The sequence below is a fragment of the Nomascus leucogenys genome, chromosome 10, assembly GCF_006542625.1.
Source record: "Nomascus leucogenys isolate Asia chromosome 10, Asia_NLE_v1, whole genome shotgun sequence".
NCBI classification, from domain to species: Eukaryota; Metazoa; Chordata; class Mammalia; order Primates; family Hylobatidae; genus Nomascus; species Nomascus leucogenys.
Genome location: NC_044390.1, coordinates 52,039,991 through 52,065,654, shown reverse-complemented (window position 1 = coordinate 52,065,654; position 25,664 = coordinate 52,039,991). Strand labels below are relative to the sequence as shown.

The window sequence follows — 25,664 nt, the reverse complement described above, 5'->3', positions numbered from 1 at the left end:
CCACAGTTTTGTTGCCATGTATGGACTGCCATTGTCTTGCACCTCTTCTGCCTCTTACCAGGAGTTTCGAAGGAATGGTTCCAGACCCCACCCCAGCCCTGCATATAAATCTGATCTTCAATTTTTTTTTTTTTTTTTTTTTTGAGACAAAGTCTTACTCTGTCACCCAGGGTGGAGTGTAGTGGTACGATCACGGCTCACTGCAGCTCCGCCTCCCAGGTTCACGCCATTCTCCTGCCTCAGCCTCCCGAGTAGCCGGGACTACAGGCTCCCACCACCACACCCGGCTAATTTTTTTGTATTTTTAGTAGAGACGAGGTTTCAACGTGTTAGCCAGGATGGTCTCGATCTCCTGACCTCGTGATCCGCCTGCCTCGGCCTCCCAAAGTGCTGGGATTACAGGTGTGAGCCACCGCGCCTCGCCCGAGACGGAGTTTCACTCTGGTCACCCAGGCTGGAGTGCAATGGCGTGATCTCAGCTCACTGCAACCTCCGCCTCCTGGGTTCAAGTGATTCTCCTGCCTCAGCCTCCTGAGTAGCTGGGATTATAGACATGTGCTATCACACCCGACTAATTTTTTTTTTTTTTTTTGTATTTTTTAGTAGAGACAGGGTTTCACCATGTTAGCCAAGATGGTCTTGATCTCCTGACCTTGTGATCCCCCCACTTTGGCCTCTCAAAGTGCTTGGATTACAGGCATGAGCCACTGCGCCCGGCCTTTTTTTTTTCATTTTCTTTTGTTTTTTGAGACAGCGTCTCTTTCTGATACCCAGGATGGAGTGCAGTGGCACGATCTTGGTTTGCTGTAACCTCTGCCTCCTGGGTTCAAGCGATTCTTCTGCCTCGGCCTCCCAAGTAGCTGGGACTACAGGCATGCACCACACCTGGCTAATTTTTGTATTTTTAGTAGAAACGGTGTTTTGCCATGTTGCCTAAGCTGCTCTCGAACTCCTAGCCTCAAGCGATCTGCCTTCCTTGGCCCAAAGTGCTGGTATTATAGGCGTGAGCCACTGCGCCTGGCCAGTGATCCTCAACTTTGATTCAAATGGGCACCTGTTCTTTCTGTACTTCCTGAAACAAAGTGTGGTGGCACCTTTTAGAGCTCAGCTTATACTCTGAATTTGACGAATGTGCAGTTGGACTTTTAAAACAGATTCCAGGGCTGGGCGCGGGGCCTAATGCCTATAATCCCAGCACTTTGGGAGGCTGAGGTGGGCAGATCACGAGATCAGGAGTTCGAGACCAACCTGACCAACATGGTGAAAACCCATCTCTAGTAAAAATACAAAAAAGTTAGCCAGGCATGGTGGTGCGTTGCCTGTAATCCCAGCTACTCAGGAGGCTGAGGCAGGAGAATTGCTTGAACCCGGGAGGTGGAGGTTGCGGTGAGCTGAGATCGCAGCAGTGCACTCCAGCCTGGGTGACAGAGCAAGACTCCATCTCAAAAATAATAATAATAATAATAATAATAAATTATATATATATAAAATTTAAAAAAAAACAGATTCCAGGCAGCCAGGTGTGGTAGCTCACAACTGTAATCCCAGCACTTTGGGAGGCAGAGGAGGGTGGATCACCTGAGGTCAAGAGTTCGAGACCAGCCTGCCCAACATGGTGAAACCCCGTCTCTACAAAAAAATGCAAAAATTAGCTAAGTATGGCGGCACATGCCTGTAATCCCAGCTACTTGTGAGGCTGAGGCAGGAGAATCACTTGAACCTGGGAGGCAGAGGTTGCAGTGAGCCAAACTCACGCCATTGCACTCCAGCCTGGGTGACAGAGCGAGACTCCGTCTCAAAAAACAAAAACAAAAACAAAAAAACACCTCTAAACTCTAACAAATGAGCTGAGAAGAGTAAGGCATTTCAGCAGGAATGTCTGTTCCACTGGGGGTCCCTGGAGGGAGAGCAGGAGTCTGCCTTCTGAGCTTTCCTTGGGCCCTTTCCAAAGATTGTTTTCTTAGGCACAAACTTTGACAAGTGGCCAATCTAGTGTCCTGTCCCACCTTGGCCTGCAGATCCTATTTTATATAAATCATCTTTGAACTTGTGAGTGACTTACATTTTGAGAGGGCCAAGTTTCGGTTTTGAAGCAAACCAGTGTGTCTGTCCCCCAACCCCCCAAATGATGCCTAGGAACTCCCGTGTCAGTTTCACCTCTTCTTGAAAGTCACAGCCAGGTGTCTGCTTATTAAGGGGCAGAGGTGCCACCCCAAGTGGCCGCCCCATGCAGAAGAGGAAAATATCTTTTTCTCACTCATCTTAGGTTCATGGCTGAGGCCCCTGTAACAAAAGACAGATTAACAAGATAAAAGCAGACAAATTTATTTATTTATTTATTTTTTTTTTTTTTTTTTTTTATTTTTTTTTTGAGACGGAGTCTTGCTCTTTCTCCCAGGCCAGAGTGCAGTGGCGTGATCTCGGCTCACTGCAAGCTCCGCCTCCTGGGTTCACGCCATTCTCCTGCCTCAGCCTCCCGAGCAGCTGGGACTACAGGCGCCTGCCACTGCGCCCGGCTAATTTTTTGTATTTTTTTTTAGTAGAGACGGGGTTTCACTGTGTTAGCCAGGATGGTCTCGATCTCCTGACCTCGTGATCCGCCCGCCTCAGCCTCCCAAAGTGCTGGGATTACAGGCGTGAGCCACCGCGCCCGGCCAGACAAATTTATTTAAAACAAGTTTTACGTGTCTTGGGAGCCTTTATACAGAAACAAAGACCTCCCCCCAAAACAGGTAAACCTGAGTATGTTTATGTTAGGTTTGATGAAGATTAGAGTCATGGGCAAATCTGATTAGAGGGCAAAAGGGTCTGATCTGGCTGGGCACCGTGGCACACACCTGTAATCCCAGCATTTTGGGAGGCTGAGGCGGGAGGATCACTTGAGCCCAGGAGTTCAAGACCAGCCTGGGTGAGACCCCGTCTCAAAAAACAACAACAACAACAAAAAAGCATCTGATTTAATGGTAATAACCTTGGGGGAACTTAGCAAGGCCTGTTTGTTCAGGTTCTTCTTGGCATCTCTGCATCTTCTGCTCCCCTCCTCCAGGTACAGGGGAGGCACCTCCCACCTGAGGGTCTCATGACCTGCTTCTGGGGAGAAGGGAAAAGAAACAGTGCTTCCTGCTTCTGTGTTCTCAAAGGCCAAGGTCATATTTTAGGCTATCATTTCCCAAACCCCATCCCTTGTTCTCACTGTGGTCCCCGGGGTCCGGGATGTCACATGGCTTTTCCCTTTGCCTTCCTGAGCTGCAGCAAACACGGCCCACTCCTGAACACAGGCAGCATCTTTCTGCTGTGACGAAAGACAAAAGCATGACTCTTGGGCCCGTTTCTGCTGAAATCCTCGGAGACCTCCTCCCCCAGTTGCGGTCTGCCCTACCCAGTTCTAGAATTCACTTCATGGGTGTCTTTTCTAACTTAAATTCATGTAAAGGTAGTTTGGGCTGGGCGCGGTGGCTCACACCTGTAATCCCAGCACTTTAGGAGGCCAATGCGGGCAGATCACCTGAGGTAAGGAGTTTGAGACCAGCCTGGCCAACATGGTGAAACCCCGTCTCTACTAAAGATACAAAAACTTAGCCGGGTGTGGTGGTGCACGCCTGTAATCCCAGCTAATCGGGAGGTTGAGGCAGGAGAATCGCTTGAACCCGAGAGGTGGAGGTTGCAGTGAGCCAAGATTGCACCACTGCACTCCAGCCTGGACAACAAGCATGAAACTCTGTCTCGAAAATAAAATAAAATTAATAAAATAAAAATAAAGGGTAGTTTGTATCACTACCTTAAAAATAAATTCAATATTACTGCAAAATGGGAGGTGATGGAAAAAAACAAATTAAGTACAGTGGAAACACAAGAATGTTATGGCCGGGTGCAGTGGCTCCCACCTGGAATCCCAGCACTTTGGGGAGCCTGAGGCAGGAGGATCACTTGAGCCCAGGAGTTCAAGACCAGCCTGGGCAACATAAGGAGACCCTGTCTCTATAGAAAATTAAAAACTTAGCCAGTTGTGGTGGCATGAGCCTATAATCCCAGCTATTCAGGAGGCTGAGGTGGGAGGATCGCTTGAACCCAGGAGGTTGAGGCTACAGTGAGCTATGATTATGCCACTGCACCCAAGCCTGGGCAACAGAGCAAGACCCTGACTATAAAACAGCAGCAACAACAAAAAGAATGTCATGAAAACCTGTGTCTCTGATGGTTGCAGGCATTGGTGCCCTGGGGCCCTCTTCTTCTTGAGACGGGGAGGGTGGCGGATGCTGGTGGTGCCGGGACTCCCTCCTTGGCCTCATCACGGGATGAGGAGGCAGCTGGAACAGAAGCAGGCTGCTCTTGTGCTGTGGGATCATGCACTGGCTGTGGTGGCCTACCGTGCTCCAGGCCTCATCCTCAACCCTCCCCTCTGTGTCTGTGTCTCCTACTCTGTCTCTTACAAGGACACCAGTCATTGCACTTAGGGCCCACCCTTAACCCTCATCTAGAGATATTGTCTTAATCACATCTGCACAGACCCTTTTTCCTAAAAGCGCCACATTCACAGGTTCTGGGGGCAGGGTGTATCTTTCAGGGGCCATCGTTCCACCCCCTCCAGTTACGTCCCCCAGCCCCAGCTGCCCTCAGTGCTCTGTCACCTGCAGGGCCTAGTACCCTTGTGTAGTTCCAGCCAGGTTGTGCAGTGACTTTGTCTATGTCTGTGGGTGCCACTCGAGGCTGAGCCCTGGCCCCGGGCAGGTGATCCAGTGAAGGATGGTACCATGGGCACTGCAGGCAGCCCTGGCTGGTGGCTCTTCTTGTTCACAAAGGCTGGGCAGGTGTAGCCAAGGGAGGGTCTGAGGCCGCAGTGTCCTTCTGGGGAGACTGTTCCTCACAGGACTGTGACCTCCTGAGGAGCTCAGAGCAAGAGCCCACAGGAGGGCGGGAGGGACCCCCTTCGGCCAGGACCCAGGCCTCGGGCACCTCACCCACTGTTGGGGGATGGCAAATGGCTGAATCCTTTCTGGGGAAGGCGACTTTGCAGAATGTGTCCAGGCCACCCGACCCAGCACGAGAGGCTGCGCCGTTCTCACCCGAGTGCCCAAGTGCAAGGACAGCCCCCAGGGTCTGTAGCGGCAGGGGTGGTGCTGGGCAGCAGTCGGACATGGCTAATTGTAGCAGGGGAGGGTGAAACAGACGCAGCACATCCCACGGGCTGATGATGAAGGATGCCGACCCCCAGCAACCGACTGGTAAAGGTCTTTAGGACCTGATTTCTGTCTGCTTGAGAGCAGTTTTGTTTATTTTTATTTTTTGAGACCCAGTCTTGCTCTGGCACCCAGGCTGGAGTGTACTGCTGAAATCACGGCTCATTGAAGCCTCAACCTCCTGGGCTCAGGTGACCTTCTCACCTCAGCCTCTTGAGTACCTGGGATCACAGGTGCATGCCACCACATCCAGCTAATTTTTTTCTCTAGAGACGGGGTCTCACTATGTTGCCCAGGCTTGTCTCAAACTCCTGGGCTCAAGCAATTCTCCTACCTCAGCCTCCCAAAGTACTGGGATTCCAGGTGCGTGCCACCACGCCCAGCTGAGAGCAGTTTTAGATTTACAGAAAAATTGCAAAGGCTGTGCCAAGTTCCCTGACACCGCACACATCTAGTGTCCCTTACGCATAACCTCTCACAGCGCTGTGCTGCATTTGCCTCATTAATGAACAAGTACTGAGACGGTGTTAATATTAATGGAGCTCCATACTTTATTCACGCTCCTCCATTTTTCCTGAATGTCCTGTCTCTGTCCAAGGATCCCACCTGACCTTTAGTCCTCACATCTCTTTAGACTCCTCTGGGCTGAGACGGTTTCTCAGGCTGTCTTTGTTTTTGGTGACTGTGACAGTTTTGGGGAGCAGTGGTCAGGGGTGCTGGAGAATGCCCCTCTGGTGGGATGTGTCTAGTGTTTTTTCCTTTTCTTTCTTTTGAGACAGAGTCTCGCTGTGTCACCCAGGCTGGAATGCAGTGGCGTGATCTCAGCTCACTGCAACCTCCACCTCCTGGGTTCAAGTGATTCTCCTGACTCAGCCTCCCGAGTAGCTGAGATTACAGGCGCCCGCGACCATGCCCGGCCAATTTTTGTATTTCTAGTAGAGATGGGATTTTGCCAGGTTGGCCAGACTGGTCTTAAACTCCTGACCTCATGATCTGCCCGCCTCAGCCTCCCAAAGTGCTGGGATTACAGGTATGAGCTACTGCGCCCAGCCTGATGTTTTTCTCATGGTCAGATGGGGTGATGGATCTGGGGGAGGAAGACCCTAGTCATCACACTCCATCAGAGGCACACGCGTCCACCTGACTTATCCCAGCCAGCGTTGCCCTGGATCACCTAGCCCAGCTGGGATCCATCAGGTTTCTGTGCTGCAGTCACTGACAGCCCCCTTTCCAGACTGCACTCTTTGGAAAGAAGCCGCTAAGCGCAGCCACACCTGAGGGCAGCAAGCATGGCCCCTCCTGGAGGTCCAAGCTGCTGAGCTATTTGGGAATCCTTTGCCTGGGAGATTTGTCTCTTCCCTACCATGTACTTACTTATTCTGTCATTTCTTTATATTATATGGACTCATGGTTATTTTATAGTTCAGGCTTTCATCCATGACTGCTTTATGTTTTTTTCCATTTCTACTCAAACTGTTCCAGCTTTGGCCATCAAGCGTTCTTTCAGTGGGTGCCCATGACCCCCTCGCCACACCCATCTGCTTTAGTTTCTGTTTGTGAGCATGCCCTCCATGACTGGCACCTCCACGTATGTGCTCCAGGCTCATCCTTTCTCTCCGGCCCCATCTTTGAAGCAGGTGTTTCTCCCAGAGCCCGTGCCCATGGGTCCATGTTCACTCGGAGAGTCAGCAGTGGAGGCTGGTGTAGCAGAATCCCAAGTGCACTTTGTACAGCGTCACTCACTGGCACTGATGCCTGCTCTGGGGCCTCTGTACCCTTTGCGTCACTTTGCAGTGATGCGTTTTCATTTACTGGATGATTTTAAAGCATGGAAACTAACCAGGCACGGTGGCCATGTCTGGAATCCCAACATTTTGGGAGGCTGAGGCCAGAGAATCGCTTGAGCCCAGGAGTTCCAGACCAGCCTGGGCAACATAGTGAGTCCCTGTCTCTACAAAATATAAAATGAAAAATAAAAATTAGCCAACCCAGTCGGACGCGGTGGCTCACGCTTGTAATCCCAGCACTTTGGGAGGCCACAGCAGGAGGATCACATGAGGCCAGGAATTCAAAACCAGCCTGGCCAACATGGCAAAACCCTAGCTCTACTAAAAATAAAAAAAAAATAGCTGGGTTTGGTAGTAAACGTCTGTAATCCCAGGTACTTGAGAGGCTGAGGCATAAGAATCACTTGAACCTGGAAGGCGGAGGCTGCAGTGAGCCGAGATCATGCCACTGCATTCAAAACCAGCCTGGCCAACATGGTGAAACCCCATCTCTACTAAAAATAAAAAAATTAGCTGGGTGTGGTAGTGGGCGCCTGTAGTCCCAGCTACTTGAGAGGCTGAAGCACAAGAATTGCTTAAACCTGGGAGGTGGAGGTTACAGTGAGCCAAGATCGTGCCACTGCACTCCAGCCTGGGTGACAGAGTGAGACTCTGTCTCAAAAAAATAAATAAAAAATAGAGTATTTTGGTGGACAGAGACCCTCGGGTCCAAGCTGACACAAGCCCACTGGATGTTTGGCCTGACAGTGGTGTTGGCACAGAGCACTGAGCACCTTGGCCACGCTGGCCCCACAACCCGCTGGTAGCTGTGTGACCTTGGCTGGCTGCTTAACTTCTCTGAGCCTGTTTGCTCCCTGGGCACCAGATTTGGAAAAAGAACAGACTGTTTGTGAGGATTACATTCCAGTGCCAACAAGAAAGGCTTTTGTAAATGATTAAGCAGTACACACGGGACCGTGGCCGCAGAATGCAGTTGAGGGCATCCCTCTCCACGCGGGGAGCCAGAAACCGGGATAGGAAAAGGCTGGTGGAACACCCACCATCTCTCAGGATCTCGCCGTATCTTACCACCTCCCCTTACCCCCCCAGGACCGAGTCTCCTGCCATTCCGAGCAGGCCTGGTATGGGTAATGGTGTGAAGGAAGGCCCGGTGCGATTGCATGAGGATGCCGAGGCTGTCCTGTCCTCGTCCGTCTCATCAAAGGCAAGTACCCTGGCCTCCTGGGATGCGTGTTCTCCTGGGGCCCCAGCCTCCCCACCCCCCCTCCCAGGCTCCCCGCCCCCTCCTCCCAACCTCTGCGCCCCCTCCAAACAGGCTCAGGGATCCCTCTCCTGTGCTCCATGCACCCCATCACAAATCATCCTGCACCTAGGATGTGCATGTTGGTACCCCTGCCTACCTGGGCTGAGGGTGGAGTGGTGGAGCCTCTCTGCTCCCACGGCCCCAGATACTGTAAGGTCATGGGATGGAGGACGTCAGCCACCCTCTATTCCACCAAAAGCCCCACTTGTGATGTGAATCCAACCAGCCCAGCCACCTGGTAAGAGGCCAAAACCAAACCCAGTGCCAGCGTGGGGTGGGAAGCCTGAGGTATCAGACATGTCTTGGAGCCCCATTTTCTCCCTCAGATTTTGGAACACTAAGGAATTAACCAAGGCCAGGCATGGTGGCTCATGCCTATAATCCCAGCACTCTGGGAGGCTGAGGTGGGAGGATCATATGAGACCAGGAGTTTGAGACCAGCCTGGGCAACATGGTGAAACCCCATCTCTACTAAAAATATAAAAATTAGCAAGGCGTGGTGGCACACACCTGTAATCCCAGCTACTTGGGAGGCTGAGGCAGTTGCATCACTTGAACCTGGGAGGCAGAGGTTGCAGTGAGCCAAGATTGTGCCACTGCACCCCAGCCTGAGCGACAGGGTGAAAGCTTGTCTCAAAAAAAAAAAAAAAAAAAAAGCCAAATGCAGAGAGCTAAAGGGGGTGGGCATGCTTGGTCTTTACTCTGTGTTTCCAAGTTCACCTCTTAAGTCCACAATTCCACTGAAGAAAAGATTCTCTCAAAGCAATTGGGTCAGCCCTGTTGTTCACCATAGAAACCAGAACCCCCCACTGGCCCCTAAGTCCTCTCAGCTGAACCTGAAACACAGACCGACCCAGCCCCACGCAGAAATCATTGCACTCCCAGGGCCTGACTCAGGCCAACCACACAGGCAGTTTTCAAAGTCCATGGGGTCAAAGGCTGAGGTGGCGTCATCTTCCAGGCCTCCCGACCTTTCCCTGGATTCCAGGTGGCATCTCAGAGCAGCAGGCAGGCAGGAGGACTCATTCACCGGGGTCACCACCAGGTGACTGAGGCACAGGGCAGGCACGTGCCTTGAAGTTTAGTGAAGGTCCCAACAGAGCTGGAAGAACACCTGGATATGGCTGTTGCTCTGCATGCCGGAGAGGAGGGGGTCTGCAACGTGGATCCTGCCACGTGGACAAGCTTGAGGCAGCGGTGGCTGCTGAACCACACGCAGAAATGCGCCAGTGCTGGTCACTTGCTGGGCATCACACACACATGCCCATTCTCCTCTGTGCTGGCAGGCCCCGACAACATTGCTCTTGGTCCGCCTGGCCAGCCCCAAGGTGGGAGGGACTCACTCTGCAAAGTCTCTTTTCTTTGGTTAAGAAGCTGAGCCTTGGCTGGACATGGTGGCTCACACCTGTAATCCCTGCACTCTGGGAGGCCCAGGTGGGAGGATTGCTTGAGGTCAGGAGTTCGAGACCAGCCTGGCCAACATGGTGAAACCCTGTCTCTACTAAAAATACAAAGATCAGCCAGGCATGGTGGCACGCACCTGTAATCCCAGCTCCCCATGAGGTCGAAGTGGGAGAATCGCTTGAACTGAGGAGGTGGAGGTTGCAGTGAGCTGAGATCATGCCACTGCCCTCCAGCCTAGGCAACAGAGTGAGATCCTGTCTCAGAAAAAAACAAACAAACAAAAAACACTGAGTCTCTTCCCATGGTGTTTATGGCCAACATGCATCCCATCTGGAATTGCCCACTTTCTCTTCAGCTGCCTGGCCGACAAATTCTTCTTTCGTAGGATCTCCCCACATGATGGATCTTGAAACTTTGACCCCTCAGTGATGCCTGCTCCCAGCTCTTTGGATAATAAGGTGTTTGTGTTAGAGAGGAGCTAGAAGTGTCAGCCAGAGGCAGCAGCCTCCACTGAGCATGTGAACTGGCCCCAACACATGTCCTCCAGGTGCCACTGGTGGCCACCTTGAGAGGTGCAGTTTATGGATGTGTGTTCCTGATACTAAGATTTAGCATTGGCCAGGCATGGTGACTCACACCAGAGATCCCAGCACTTTTGGCAGGCCAAGACAGGAGGATTGCTTAAACCCAGGAGTTTGAGAACAGCCTGGGTAACATAGCAAGACCTTGTCTTTGCAAAAAAATAAAATTAGCTGGGTGTGGTGGCACACATCTGTGGTCTCAGCTACTGAGGAGGCTGAGGTGGGAGGATCACCTGAACCCAAGAGGTCATGGCTGCAGTGAGCTATGATCATACGCTTGCACTCCAGTCTGGTGGCAGAGTGGGATCCTATCTCAAAAAAACAACACAGAGTTGGCTTTGTAACATTAAGAGCCTCGGCTGGGCCTGCTGGCTCACACATGTAATCCCAACACTTTGGGAGGCCGAGACAAGGCGGATCACCTGAGCCTCGGGTTCGAGACCAGCCTGGGCAACGTGGAGAAACCCCATCTCTGCTAAAAATACAAAAATTAGCCAGGCAGGGTGGCGCGCACCTGTGATCCCAGCTACTGGGAAGGCTGAGGCAGGACAACCACTTGAACCCGAGGAGGCAGAGGTTGCAGTGAGCCAAAATTGCGCCACCGCACTCCAGCCTGGTGGACAGAGCGAGACTCTGTCTCAAAAAACAAACAAACAAAACGACAAACTGATAGGAGATAACCACCGAATGGAGGAGGTGGAAGAACTCTGTGTCTCCAGCAGGGTGCAGGGAGGCACTCTCCAGGGAATATTCCATTTGCACACAGAGGCCCATTCCAGAGGGGAGCAGCTGGTCCGACTGATTCAGAGAAGAAACTGGCCCGGAGCTGGTAAGGCCTTGGACTGCTGCTGGGACCACCACCAAGCGCCCGCATTTCTCAAAGCTCATGGAACCAGACGTCTGCAACCTGGCTGCATGTCCCAGAAAAGGCAGAGGTCCCCAAAGACAGCCTCCGAGAAGCTAGGAGAAGATCAAACCCCATGGCGAAGTTTGGCCTCAGAAACAAAATCGATGTGCAATCTGTCCCTTTGAGGAAGGGAGGGCTGGGCTGGTGGAGGGGACCCTGGGGGCATTGAGGAAAAGGAGGCTGTGTTCTGTGGAACCAGACTGGGAGTACAAGGCTGCTGGGTAGCCCAGGACATGTGGGAGAGGGTCTGAGAGCTGGCACCTTGCCATTTCAAAGATATGACTGGGAGACCAAAGAGGGCACCCTCTACCTGAGCTCAGTCGGGGCAGAGCTGGGATTTAGGTCAGGTGTGTGGACAGACTCAGGCCTGGCCCTTTACCCCGGGCCACCCACTGGGCTGAGAAATTCCGGAGGTGGGGGCAGCCATGCTCAGTCTGACTCCGGCTGCCTGTTACACCTGAGAAGTGCTCCCACATCCCTTCCCCATCTCCAGCCTCCACCATATCTATCCTGGGTTTCTGCAGGAGCCGCTTCTACCCTGGTCACTATTTTTATTTTTTATTTTTTCAGACACTCTGTCACCCTGTCTGGAGAACAGTTGTGCAATCACGGCTCACTGCAACCTTGGCATCCCGGGTTCAAGCGATTCTTCTGCCTCAGTTTTCTGAGTAACTAGGATTACAGGCACCCACCACCATGCCCGGCTAATTTTCGTATTTTTAGTAGAGATGGGGTTTTACCACGTTGGGCACGCTGGTCTCGAACTCCTGACCTCAGGTGATCTGCCTGCCTCGGCCTTCCAAAGTGCTGAGATTATAGGCATGAGCCACAGTGCCCGGCCCCACTCTGGTCATATTAAAAATGGCCCATTTCGGCCGGGCATGGTGTCTCATGCCTGTAATCCCAGCACTTCAGGAAGCTGAGGCAGGCAGATCACTTGAGGCCAGGAATTCTAGACCAGCCTGGCCAACATGGCGAAACTCCATCTCTACTAAAAATACAAAAATTAGCCAGGCGTGGTGGTGCTTGCCTGTAATTCCAGCTACTCGGGAGGCTGAGGGAGAAGAATCGCTTGAACCCGAGAGGCAAAGCTTGCAGTGAGCTGAGATCACACCACTGTATTCCAGCCTGGGTGACAGAGCGAGACTGTGCCTCAAAAAAAATAAAAATAAAAATAACTCATTTATTTGGGCAAAGATCAGCCTCCTTGCCAGGCTTTGTAGGGTCTAGCACCTACCTCTCTTTCCCATCTCCTTTCTCTTCTCTGGACCCCCTCCCTTTCCCTGTGCCAGCAAATCTGCCCTCCTTGTAGTCCGCCAGGGTCCCCTGCTCCTTTTCACCCTAGCCTCCGAGTATTCATTCCTCCCCACCTAATACTATGACACACACCCCCAAAGTGACTTGCACCTCATCCTTCAAGCTCAGCCTCTCACCCCCCAACCCAGAGTTCTTGCAGAACCCTGGGCCACCTCCTCGCGGCACCTTCCCGATGGGTGGCTGTATTTGCATTCATCTGATGATTCTGTTGGCATCTGGCTCTCTGTTTGGACCAGTGGCACCACGGGGACAGGAAGGGTCTTGCACACACCCCCACCCTGCACTGTGGGGCTCCAGGCCCTTCAGGATGCCTGTGCCTGGTGGGACTTCGCAGATTCCTGGCAGTCACTGAACAACCTGCCCATCCACGTTACATTCAGACAGCAAAGCATTGCAGGCTGAGGCAGAAGAATGCTCTCCCCCACTTCTCAGTGAGTCCCATGGCCAAGTCCACTGGGGAAATGGAATCAGAGCACCTCCCGTCCAGAACTTTCCAGAATGCTCTCTGCCACTTCTCAGTGAGAGTCCCGTGGCCGAGTCAGCAGGGGAAATGGAAACTCCAACCCGATGGGCAGGTGGTGCCTATGGGATCCCACAGGGCTCGGACACACTGCTGTGCGGCATGACCTTCCAGGGAAGGAGGGAGGGCTGTGGGGGAGCAGGGGACTTGGGAAGCTCCAGAGGACTCCAGAAAGCGATGGTTCTCGGGCTGGCATGGGAGCAGTCAATGTGGGTTGGCAGCCATCATCAATGTTGCTGTCACCCCCTCAACTGGGCTGGATGAAGAGTCATAGATGCCTGCCTCTGGAGTCCTGATTGGAAGTTGTGGGAAGGGACACGCTGGCAGAGAGTCAGGGTCTGCTTGCCTGATACCCACTGCCAACCCCCTGACGCCAACGGTCCCTGGTGCCTGTTTTCAGTCCCTGTGTACCTAAAATGCCACAGTGCCGTAGTCAGGTGCACACAGGCTGTGGAGGGAACTGAAGTTTGCACGTGGGCCAGTCCTATTGTGAGCCTGTCTCTGAGAATGTGAAACCTGCACACCTCACCTCCAACGTGGATGGTCCCTGTCATCCTGGGAGGTTTTCACTGTGTCTCCAGTAGGCTCTGTGGCCTGTGGACCCACCACAGATCACCCAGAATCAACCAAGGCCAACACACTCAGGGTGGGGTACATCCCTCAGCCCTGGCCCAGAGGGTGTAAGGAAGGCACTTCTGGGGCAAGGTCCTCTGCAGAGCAGACCCTGCCCTCTGACCTCTGATCACATGTTCTGTTGCAGCGTGACCACAGGCAAGTGCTCAGCTCCCTGCTGTCCGGGGCCCTGGCTGGCGCCCTTGCCAAAACAGCAGTAGCCCCCCTGGACCGAACCAAAATCATCTTCCAAGGTAAGTGTTGGTCGTCCCCATGTGATAGAGAAGCTGCCAGGCGGTCACCTCCTCCTTCATGGCCCCCAAACCACGCTTCAAATTGGTTTTTATTTTTAGATTTATTTTAGAAATAAGGTTTTGTTTTGTTTTGTTTTGTTTTTGAGATGGAGTCTTGCTCTGTCACCCAGGCTGGAGTGCAGTGGCGCAATCTCGGCTCACCGCAAGCTCTGCCTCCCGGGTTCACGCCATTCTCCTGCCTCAGCCTCCCGAGTAGCTGGGACTACAGGCATGCGCCACCACGCCCGGCTAAATTTTTTTGTATTTTTAGTAGAGACAGGGTTTCACCATGTTAAACAGGATGGTCTCGATATCCTGACCTCGTAATCCGCCTGCCTCGGCCTCCCAAAGTGCTGGGGTTACAGGCTTGAGCCACCGCGCCTGGCCAGAAATGAGGTTTTTCTCTGTTGCCCAGGCTGGCCTCAAAGTCCTGGGCTCAAGTGATCCTCCTGCCTGAGCCTCCTAAGTAGCTGGGACTATGGGTGTGCTCCACTGCACTCAACTGGATTTTTTTAATGCCTCTTTAAAATACACTCAGAGGCCCTGGCGCAGTGGCTCTTGCCTGTAATCCCATCACTTTGGGAGGCCAAGGCGGGCAGATCACTTGAGGTCAGGAGTTTGAGAGCAGCCTGGCCAACATGGTGAAACCCCGCCTCTACTAAAAATACAAAAATTAGCTGGACATGGTGGCAGGCACCTGCAATCCCAGCTACTCTGGAGGCTGAGTCAGGAGAATCGCTTGAACCTGGGAGGCGGAGGTTGCAGTGAGCCAAGATCGCGCCATTGCACTCCAGCCTGGGTGACAGAGAGACTCTGTCTCAAAAATAAATAAATAAATAAATAAATAAATAAATAAATAAATAAATAATAAAATCCACTTCGAATCTGTACGAGTTTCCTGGGGCTGCTGTCAGAAAGCACCACAAACCAGGTGGCCTCAAACAACAGGAATTTCGTCTCTCACAGTCCCAGGGCCAGAAGTCTGAAGTGAAGGTGTGGGCAGGGCTGTGTTCCCTCCAGAGGCTCTAGGGGAGGATCCTTCCTTGCTTCTTCCGGCTTCTGGGGGCTCCTGGTTCTCCTTGGCTTGTGGCTGCATGGCTCCAATTTCTGCCTCTGTCATCACGTGGCCTTCTCCTCTGTGTGTGTGTGTTTCTCTCTCTCCCATTTATGTATTTATTTTTGTTTGTTTGTTTGTTTTTGAGATAGAGTCTCGCTCTGTCACCCAGGCTGGAGTTCAGTGGTGTGATCTTGGCTCACTGCAACCTCCATCTCCCCAGTTCAAGCAATTCTCCTGCCTTAGCCTCCCGAGTAGCTGGGACTACAGGCACTACAGGCACGCACGACCACGCCTGGCTAATTTTTTTGTATTTTTAGTAGAGACAGGTTTTGCCATGTTGGCCCCGCTGGTCTTGAATTCCTGGCCTCAAGTGATCCACCCGCCTTGGCCTCCCAAAGTGCTGGGATTACGGGCATGAGCCACCGCACCCGGCCTGTTTTCTCTTCATATAAAGACACCAATTCGCATTTAGGGCCCACCCTAACGCAGTATGACCTTACCTTAACTCTGTTATATCTGCAAAGGCCCTGCTTTCAGATCAGGTCACCTTCTTGGGGTCTAGGGGTTAGAACAAAGACATAGCTTTTCAGAGGACAGAAATTAAACCCTCAACAGAAACCCTCACCCTCCCTCCCTAGGGTTAAACAGTCACAGGGTCCTCTGAAGAGGTGGCCTTTGCCCCCTTCAAACAGTTACCAGTTCCTGCCTAGGGCCCAGAAGCAAGATGGTTACGGCCCGGGCCCTCTGCCCCTCAGCTGTTTGGGAAGAATCTGCAGGCTTGAGCCAGGCCCTTCCCACCACCTTGAGCCAATCCCCTACCCTCTCTGTGTCCCGGTTTCCTCTTCCGTAAAGTGGAGGCATGGATATCTGCCTCCTCCTTGGCTGTCATGGGCATCCAGTGAGCTGGCAGGCCTTCGAAAGGGACAGCCCCATTTATTTATTTATTTATTTATTTAGAGACAGAGTCTCTCTCTGTCCCCCTGGCTGGAGTGCAGTGGTGCGATCTCGGCTCACCACAACCTCCACCTCCTGGATTTAAGCGATTCTCCTGCCTTAGCCTCCCGAGTAACTGGGATTGCAGTCTGCCACCATGCCTGGCTAATTTTTTTGTACTTTTTTTTAGTAGAGTCAGCGTTTCGCCATGTTGGCCAGGCTGGTCTCGAACTCCTGACCTCAGGTGATCCACCTGCCTCAGCCTCCCAGAGTGCTGGGATTACAGGTTTGAGCCACTGCACCTGGCCAGGGCAGGCCCCTTTAAGTGCGCATCAGCAGGTGCAGGGTGTTGTGTTCTGCAGGGAACTGGGGTTCAACCCTGGAGGCAGCAGGCACGCATGCACGTTGCACATACAAGCGGTGGGTGGTGAGGGGTGAGGGAGGCCGGCTGCCAGACCACGTCAGAGGCTCCTGGTGACCATTTGTGGCCTGTTTTTCTGGGTCTCTCCCAAGAGTGCTCATGGCCCACCATGGCTCGGGTCCCCCATGCCCAAAGGCAGCACAGAGCCAGAAAGGGAACCCGGCAGCCACAGGGGGTGGGAGAGGCAGGATAGCGGTTCCTGTGCTGGGGCCCTGGGAGGGGCATGTCTGGGAGAGAGGATAGATCCCTGCAGGCCTTGTTCTGAGAGCCAGGGCTCTTCAGCTGAGGCCCAAGTGCCTGGAGGCTGGGACATCTTCCCTGCAGGGGTTTGGGTGAATGGTAGTCTAGTCCAGGGACAGGGTGCTGAGTGTCAACCCATCTCAGACACGTTCTCCTCTCACTGGAGACCCTCACTATTCTGGGGGTTGGGTGTCAGCTCAGCTCCCATTCCTGGGACAAGATTAGGGAGGAAGAGGAGGGTGACTCTGCTAGGGGGTGCCGGGGGTGGGGCCACGCAGACGGGAGGTTCTGTCCTTTGCATCTCAGTGGCTTTTGTGCTTTTGTTTTTTTCCAGTGTCTTCAAAAAGATTTTCTGCAAAGGTGAGCCGCTATGTCACCGCCCCAGCCTGGGGACAGTCACCACTACCCTGATGGGCTGGCAGAAGTTAGGCAGGTGGTCTGAGGAGAGTCTCAGGGGTGAGGACAGGACTACCTGTCTTCCCATCCCCAGCTCTTCCTGCACACAGCCCAGCCTGGGAACTGACGGGACATCCCGAGTGTCCTTCCGGCAGTGGGGTGGGGAGACTCAACAGCTCTAAAACAACCTTTTCATGTTTGATTTCTTGTTAAACACAGAGCAGGTGCCACCTTCTTAATAAAGAAAAAGATAAACTGTAAAAGCTAGAATGCCAAACACCAACAGACATGCCCTTGGGCAGGGCTCCGAGCTGCTTTGCAGCCTGGTTCGCTTTGCAGTCCGGTTCGCTTTGCAGTCCGGTTCGCTTTGCAGTCCCCAAGAGAACTTGCTGGGGTGGGAGGCCCAGAAAACATAGGGAGGAGGGACGGAGCTGGGGTTGATAATGTCAGTCTGGACAAATCGGGGTGGGGCCCTCACATGGGGGTGGGGTTGTGTACTGTGCATGGAGATGGGGTCACCCCGGCCCCGCCTCCGCACTTTCGGCGCTCTGCTGGTCACAGAGGCGCGCAGGGAGGGCAGGCATAGGCAGAGGGATGTTGACCTCCCCGCTTATCTCCAGGAGGCCTTCCGGGTCCTCTACTACACCTACCTCAACGAGGGCTTTCTCAGCTTGTGGCGCGGGAACTCGGCCACCATGGTGCGCGTGGTGCCCTACGCCGCCATCCAGTTCAGCGCACACGAGGAGTACAAGCGCATCCTGGGCAGCTACTATGGCTTCCGCGGAGAGTGAGGCCCCGCCCTGCCCCGCCCCGCCCCAGAGTCGCCCCGCCCACACCCGCCCCTCTTTCTTCTGACGCCCCGCCCCCTGCCCTCCCTATGCCCCGCCCCCTCCGCGTTTTCCTCTTCGTGCCTTGCACCTAGCCCTGCCTTCCCTCTTCCAACAAGGAAACACCGGGAGACTCCTCACCCAGGCCCTTCTGAGGCGCCCCCTGACTCTGTTACATGCCCTATTCTGTCTTCAGAGCTCCTCTCCTTTGCCCGTTTGTCTCCAGACGTTTCTCCACCCCCACACATAAATCCCAGAGGGGCAGGCTACTGTGCCCCCAGGGCCGTAGGGAAAATACGCATCATTAATTTATGCCAGCAGTGGGGAAGGGAAGGCAGCCATGTAAACCTCAAAATGAGGCCCACTCCAGAGACCTCATCAGCTTGGCCACGAGGAAGCCAAACCCGCCTCGTGTTCCTCGGTCCCCACCCCTGTCCCCGCCCCAGCAGAGACGTGCGGGTGCTCCAGGCTGGGCCTCTGTGCATCTGCAGCCCCCTCACTGCCATCTCGCCTTCTCCTCCTGCCCTGTTCAGAGCCCTGCCCCCTTGGCCTCGCCTCTTCGCCGGTGCACTGGCTGGAACGACAGCCGCTTCACTGACCTACCCCCTGGACCTGGTCAGAGCGCGGATGGCCGTAACCCCGAAAGAAATGTGAGTCCTCACATCGGTGATGCGCATCAGCCCCGGGGGCTCTGTGTCTCGGGGGCTCCCAGGTCGGAATCCCTCTATCGGGCCCCTGGGGTTTGCATCTGGGCCTCTGTGTCCACAGGGCAGGCCTGGTGTGTCATTCTGCAGCTGTTCCAGAAAGGCAGCAATTTGTTCTCTTAGCCTGGGGGTCAATTTCTGCTTAGATCAAACTAAGAGTCTTCATTTTGAACTGGGCACAGATGCATTAAAAATATGTAAGAATATGGCTGGGCGCGGTGGCTCACGCCTGTAATCCCAGCACTTTGGGAGGCCGAGACGGGCAGATCACGAGGTCAGGAGATCGAGACCATCCTGGCTAAGACGGTGAAACCCTGTCTCTACTAAAAATACAAAAAATTAGCCTGGCATGGTGGCGGGCGCCTGTAGTCCCAGCTACTCGGGAGGCTGAGGCAGGAGAATGGCGTGAACCCGGGAGGCGGAGCTTGCGGTGAGCCTAGATTGCGCCACTGCACTCCAGCCTGGGCGACAGAGCAAGACTCCATCTCAAAAATAAAATAAAATAAAATAAAATGTAAGAATATGGCTGGGCGCGGTGGCTCATGCCTGGGTGCTCATGCCTGTAATCCCAACACTTTGGGAGGCCGAGGTGGGCGGCTCACTTGAGGTCAGGAGTTTGAGACCAGCTTGGGCAACATGGTGAAAACCCGTCTTTACTAAAAATACAAAAATTAGCCGGGCATGGTGACACACACCTGTATTCCCAGCTACCTGGGAGGCTGAGGCAGGAGAATTGCTTGAACCCGGGAGGCGGAGGTTGCAGTGAGCCGAGATCGAGCCACTGCACTCCAGCGTGGGCAATAGAGCCAGACTCTGTCTTTCAAAAAAAAAAAAAAAATGTGAGACTAGAATGCTTAATTCAGGAAAGATACCATGATCATGAAAAATGTGTAAGAATAGACCGGGCTTGGGTCCGGGTGCGGTGGCTCATGCCTGTAATCCCAGCACTTTGGGAGGCCAAGGCAGGAGGATCACTTGCGCCCAGGAGTTTGAGACCAGCCTGGGCAACATAGCAAGACCCCATCTCTACAAAAACTGAAATAGTAGCCTGATGTGGTGGCATACGCCTGTGGTCCCAGTTGCTCCAGAGGCCAAGGGAGGAGGATTGCTTGAGTCTGGCAGCTTGAGGCTGCAGTGAGCCATGATCATGTCACTGCACTCCAGCCAGGCCACAGAGTGAGACCCTGTCTCCAAAAAAAAAAAAAAAAAAAGACAAAAAAAGTGTAAGAATGGAGGCCAGGCATGGTGGCTCACGCCTGTAATTCCAGCACTTTGAGAGGCTTAGGTGGGTGGATCACCTGAGGTCAGGAGTTCAAGACCAGCCTGGTCAACATGGCAAAACTCTATTTCTACTAAAAATACAAAAATTAGCCATGTCTGCTGGCATATATCTGTAATCCCAGCTACTTGGGAGGCTGAAGCAGGAGAATCACTTGAACCCAGGAGGCAGAGGTTGCAGTGAGCCGAGACTGTGACACTACACTGCAGCCTGGGCAACAGAGGGAGACTATCTCAAAAGAAAAACAAAGAAACAAAAAAAAGACAAGGGCTGAGCACTTGCTTCCCGTGGCGAAGGTGGAGTCTGGGCTTACGGATGCATTTCCCCTCTAATAACAAAGCTTGGGCATGGGGTTATATGTCTTGAAGAAGGAAAACATCAACATCCAGACACACCCAGGCCCAGCCGGCTGTGGGAGGAGCCGAGAGCCTCTGTGGTTCCTCCCTGTGCCTGGGAGGCCTGACTCCCACCTGCTGGGCTGCTCTGTCCTGGCAGGTACAGCAACATCTTTCATGTCTTCATCCGCATCTCGAGAGAAGAGGGGATGAAGACTCTCTACCATGGATTTATGCCCACCGTGCTGGGGGTCATTCCCTACGCTGGCCTGAGCTTCTTCACCTATGAGACGCTTAAGAGCTTGCACAGAGGTAAGGAGAGCTGGGAGCATGGGGAGGGGATGTTCAGGAAGCATTCCCTGGGGACCACAGCTCCACCTGGGTCACATAGACCTGGAGACTAGGCGGAGTGGGGTACGACCCCTGGGTGGGGCAGGCTGTAGACCCACATCCAAATCGGGAGAAAACACACTGTGTGCAGCCACCACTGAGGAACCTGGACTCACTGCCTTAAATGCCTATGTGAGAGGAACTCTGGCTGGTGCCATGGCTCGTGCCTGTAATCCCAGCACTTTGGGAGGCTGAGGTGGGCAGATCACTTGAGGTCAGGAGTTCCAGACCAGCCTGGGCAACATGGCGAAACCCTGTCTCTACCAAAGATACAAAAAAATTAGGCATGGTGGCACATGCCTGTGGTCCCAGCTACTGGAGAGGCTGAGGTGGGAGGATCACCCAAGCCTGGGAGGTCAAGGCTGCAGTGAGCTGTGATCTCACTGCTGCACACCAGCCTAGGTGTCAAAGTGAGATCCTGTCTCGAGAAAAGAAAGCGACTCTGGGAAGCCCAGTGTGTTACCTGGAGCATTGACAGCCACCTCACCTCTTCACAAGCACACATGCAAAGCATATGGGTAAAACCCAGATGGAAGGGAAGTACTCTTGCTTGTTTTGGTAGTTGGGAGAAAATAAAAAAGTACAAAGAATGATATAATACTCATACCTGCCACCGCATGTGAACAGGCATTAACACTTTGCTACATTTGCTCCCAGATATTTTGTTTTTTTTTTTTTCTTTTTTGTAGAGACGGGATCTCCCTCTGTTGCCCAAGTTGGTCTCCAACTCCTGGGCTCAAGCGATCCTCCTGCCTTGGCCTCCCAAAGTGCTGGGATTAAAGGTGTGAGCCACTGCGCTCAGCCCACTCCCAGACATTTTTTGTCAAAGAAATGTTAGGGGTAATGTTAAGGGCCCAAGTCTCTCTCCTGAGGCCTCTTATTAGAAGTGAGGGTTGCACCCCTCAAGACTGCTTTGAAAATACTTCTGTATGTATTTATCTGTGGCATGAACAAAACCATGTCACCTTTCACAGGTATAAAAAAATGCTCTGAGTGGAGTCAGCTCACCCGGGAGTGCAGCTCCCAGCTTAGCTGGTTTGGGGTGCATCCACCAGCATCTGTGCTCTGTTCCGCCCTTTTAGTGGCTGCACAGTGGGCCTTACCTTCTTGGGGTGCGCTTTGGCTGTTGCCAGGTTTTCTGTGATCAGCCGACATCCAGGAGCTCGTCTCCTTGTGTGACTGTAAAACCCTATTTTCAGTGTTTCTCTCTGGAGTGCTTCCCAGCCCCTTGTCCCCATGTTCTCACCCCACATGATGCCATCAGACCCCTTCTTTTTGCCCACCTGGTGAGCAGATCACAGTGTCTCCTGTCTGGCTGTTTTTTTTGAGACAGAGTCTCTGTCGCCCAGGCTGGAGTGCAGTGGAACGATCTCAGCTCACTGCAACCTCCGCTTCCTGGATTCAAGCCATTCTCCTGCCTCAGCCTCCTGAGTAGCTGGGATCACAGGCGCCCACCACCATACCTGGCTAATTTTTGTGTGTTTTTGGTAGAGACAGGGTTTCTCCATGTTGGCCAGGCTGGTCTCCAATTCCTGGGCTCAAGTGATTCGCCTGCCTTGGCTTCCCAAAGTGCTGAGATTACAGGCGTGAGTCACTGCATCCAGCCTTGGCTGTTTTAAATTCCTAGTTCTAAATTTACTATTACAAATGTTTAAAGAACCCCTACTGACCTGTTGCTGCTCCTTCCTCCTCCACACCCACACACTCCATTTAGACCCGCAAGACAGAGCGGGGTGAAGTTCATGGTCACTTATGTTCACTCTGTGCAACATCTCGCAGGGGCTCCCCAGGGAGGGCACAGGTCAGGGACCAGGCACGGGAGCACCCAGAATGTTCCTTTACTAGACGTGGAGTAGAGCTGATTAGATGTGAGCAGTGGCTCTAGGAGTTGGTTCTATGATTCTCTGTGTGTTTCTGCCTTTTAAGAAATTTTATTTCTCAGCCCGGCGCTGTGGCTCACACTTGTAATACCAGCACTTTGGGAGGCCGAGGCGGGCGGATCACAAGGTCAGGAGATCGAGACCACGGTGAAACCCCGTCTTCTAAAAATACAAAAAATTAGCCGGGCGTGGTGGCGGGCGCCTGTAGTCCCAGCTACTCGGAGAGGCTGAGGCAGGAGAATGGCGTGAACCTGGGAGGCGGAGCTTGCAGTGAGCCAAGATTGCTCCACTGCACTCCAGCCTGGGCGACAGAGCGAGACTCCGTCTCAAAAAAAAAAAAAAGATATTTTATTTCTCGGCCGGGCTCGGTGGCTCATGCCTGTAATCCCAGCACTTTGGGAGGCCGAGGCAGGCAGATCACCTGAGGTCAGGAGTTTGAGACCAGCCTGACCAACATGGAGAAACCCCGTCTCTACTAAAAATACAACATTAGCCAGGCGTGGTGGTGCATGCCTGTATTCCCAGCTACTCGGGAGGTTGAGACAGGAGAATTGCTTGAACCCGGGAGGCGGAGGGTGCAGTGAGCCGAGATTGGGCCATTGCACTCCAGCCTGGGCAACAAGAGTGAAACTCCATCTCAAAAAAAAAAAGAAATTTTATTTCTCGAGTTTGAGTGAAAGGAGCGACCCGGAGGTGAGGCAGTGGGGCGTGTGGGTGCGCATGAGTGCGAACACACGTGGGGGTGCAAGTGCATGTGTATATGTGCACGCAGGTTGCTCCTAGGGGTGCAAAGGCTCGCACACGGGTGCGGGGTGCACGCCCCCTCGCGGCGCCCTCATGGCCCTCCCGCCCCTCGCCCTGCAGAGTACAGCGGCCGCCGGCAGCCCTACCCCTTCGAGCGCATGATCTTCGGCGCCTGCGCTGGCCTCATCGGGCAGTCGGCCTCGTACCCGCTGGATGTGGTGCGGCGGCGCATGCAGACGGCCGGCGTCACGGGCTACCCGCGCGCCTCCATCGCCTGCACGCTGCGCACCATCGTGCGGGAGGAGGGCGCCGTGCGCGGCCTCTACAAAGGCTTGAGCATGAACTGGGTCAAGGGTCCCATCGCCGTGGGCATCAGCTTCACCACCTTCGACCTCATGCAGATCCTGCTGCGGCACCTGCAGAGCTAGGGGACCCTGAGCTGCTCTCAGGATGGTGGACCGGTGACCCTGTTGTATTCTGGGCCCATGGAACGGGGGGTGCACTTGATTCCACTTCAGGAGCCACATGGGGTGCTTTGTGGAACGAGCAGGTGGGCCTGAGGGGCCTGGGCTCAGAGTCCACATCCAAACGCAAAGCTGGCAGCCCTGGAAGTGCAGTGTTGGGGCGATGGTATGGGGGGTCCCGCAGCTCCCCTCTTCCTTCCTCTGCAGAGGCGGGCGCTGTCTGCCGGAGGTGTTGCCCAAAAGGCCCTAGTGGTGCGTGGTCAGCTCCACCTCTTGATCCTGTGTATCCTCCGACATGCTGCTGATTCTAGTGACCCCTGTCCCCACCAGGCTCAGAGCCAGACAGCGCCTGGCCCTTCTTGTTCTGACTCCACGTGCCTGCCCGGCCTCCAGGGTGCGGGGGCGCCTTTCCTGCAGGCGGACCCTGCCCAGGATGGGGCCAGCCTCGTGCTCAGCTTTGGCCACAAATGCAGCCCCTGGCCCACCCTGCCGGCCCTGCCTTCTCCAGTATTTCCCACGTGGCCACGACTAGATCACTAGATCACTAGATCACTGGGGGAACAGTGTCCCCCAGAGCCTCATGTCTATCCTAGACCCTGCAAGCAGCTGGGTCCCCAAGAGCGCATCTCCCCCTAGAGTTGCCTGCCCATGCCCACCTGCTTTGTAACCTTCCCAGGAGAATCATGCTTGCTCTGCGCAGCAGGGCTCGAGGCCCAGGCCATGACACAAAACTGCCTCAGGTTTGGGTCAGACCTGCAGCCTGGGGCATCTGCTGAAATGTGAGCACCCAAGCCACCTCCTTTAGCCCAGAAGCTCCTGCCCCCCAGGCCTAGCGTCTCAGTGCCCCAACCCTCTGCCCAGCTGTGGTATCCAGCGGGTCCCTGGGTCCCCACTTGAACAGGCACTTGGCTGGGATATGGAGCAATTTAAAGCCCACAGGGGTTGTTCAGTTTCTATGAAATGGAGCATGGGGCGCCTGGTAGCCTCAATCCCCCGAAGTGGGAGCCTCATGACAGAGTATAGCTTGGGGGTGGGAGGTGAGGAAGAGCTGAGGTACCCAGGGGAACCCCCAGCTAACTGGTCTCTCAGAGGAGTCCCCCAGGGCCCGCCAGATATCACAGGGACTCATTTCCTAATGACATGGTGAGTTTCTTGATTTCTTTTTTTTTTTTGGTTTTGGTTTTCAACTTGGCTGACCCCGGGTCTATGATCTATTCACATCGAACCCCTGACCGGTCCGCCTAGTGCCAGGGTGAGCGTGATCGTGAGTGTTGCTTTCCACGGCTGGCTGAGCACATGCTGGGTGAAGGGATCTGAGCTTGTTCATCTCCAGTCGTGACTTCATTTCCCTTCATTCTGTCCTCCTCCTGTTCTTGCCTTGGACCTGCGGGTGTGCAGACCGCTGTCTCTGCCTTCCTTGCATGTGGCCACCAGCCATCCCTGATCTTGTCCCCAGAGGCCCAGGCAGCCTATGATGGCTGTGAGGGGCTGTCCCACTGGGTGGGTATCCCTTACCCAGCACCCAGACTTGGCAGGAGAGGCAAGGCAACCCTCACAGGGAGATGGGAGGGCACCCAACTCCCATAAGCATGCAACAGCAGTAGGAATTGGGGGTCTGCCCCAGGTGGGTGAGACCAAATGAGTGGATTTGGGGCCACAGGCTAGGCAGGAGAGACAAGGGGTAGGTGGGAGGGTCCGCCAGGCCCTGCTGACCCCAGTGTGTCTCCCCAGATATGGCTCCCAGCTGAGTGGGACCCGGCAGGAGTTGGGGACAGTGCTGTCCCCCACCCCTGCACACAGCCAGGCCCTCGAGGCTCTGCGGTCACTCTCCTCCCTGCTGGTCGCTGGTCCTGGTCTGGAGTTATATTTTGATGCCATGAAGACACTGTTTATATCTAATGTTTATATATTTTAAAGATTTGTGCCAAGAGAGTATATTTAATAAAAATTTAAATGACTTCTTCTCCTGCTCCTGGCTCTTCTTTGGCTCTGACCCCCCCCATCTTCCCCATGAACCCCCAAACAGGGTTGAAGTGCTTTTGACACATTTGTGATAAAAGTTCTGAATAAAAGTCTTGAATAAAGTTTTTAAA

At 53.8% G+C, this 25,664-nt stretch overlaps 1 protein-coding gene across 1 annotated transcript in view; it reads left to right on the top strand.

Moving 5' to 3' along the window:
* The window catches only part of SLC25A42 (solute carrier family 25 member 42), a 49,842-nt gene extending 24,178 nt beyond the window's left edge, over positions 1-25,664 (top strand). Inside the window, exons 2-8 of the mRNA XM_003275844.2 lie at positions 8,054-8,168; positions 13,757-13,862; positions 16,887-16,912; positions 17,569-17,735; positions 18,309-18,425; positions 20,254-20,405; positions 23,228-25,664. Coding sequence (XP_003275892.1) covers positions 8,088-8,168; positions 13,757-13,862; positions 16,887-16,912; positions 17,569-17,735; positions 18,309-18,425; positions 20,254-20,405; positions 23,228-23,535 — 957 coding nt within the window. The 5' untranslated portion in view covers positions 8,054-8,087 and the 3' untranslated portion in view covers positions 23,536-25,664. The remainder of the gene's footprint in view (positions 1-8,053; positions 8,169-13,756; positions 13,863-16,886; positions 16,913-17,568; positions 17,736-18,308; positions 18,426-20,253; positions 20,406-23,227) is intronic.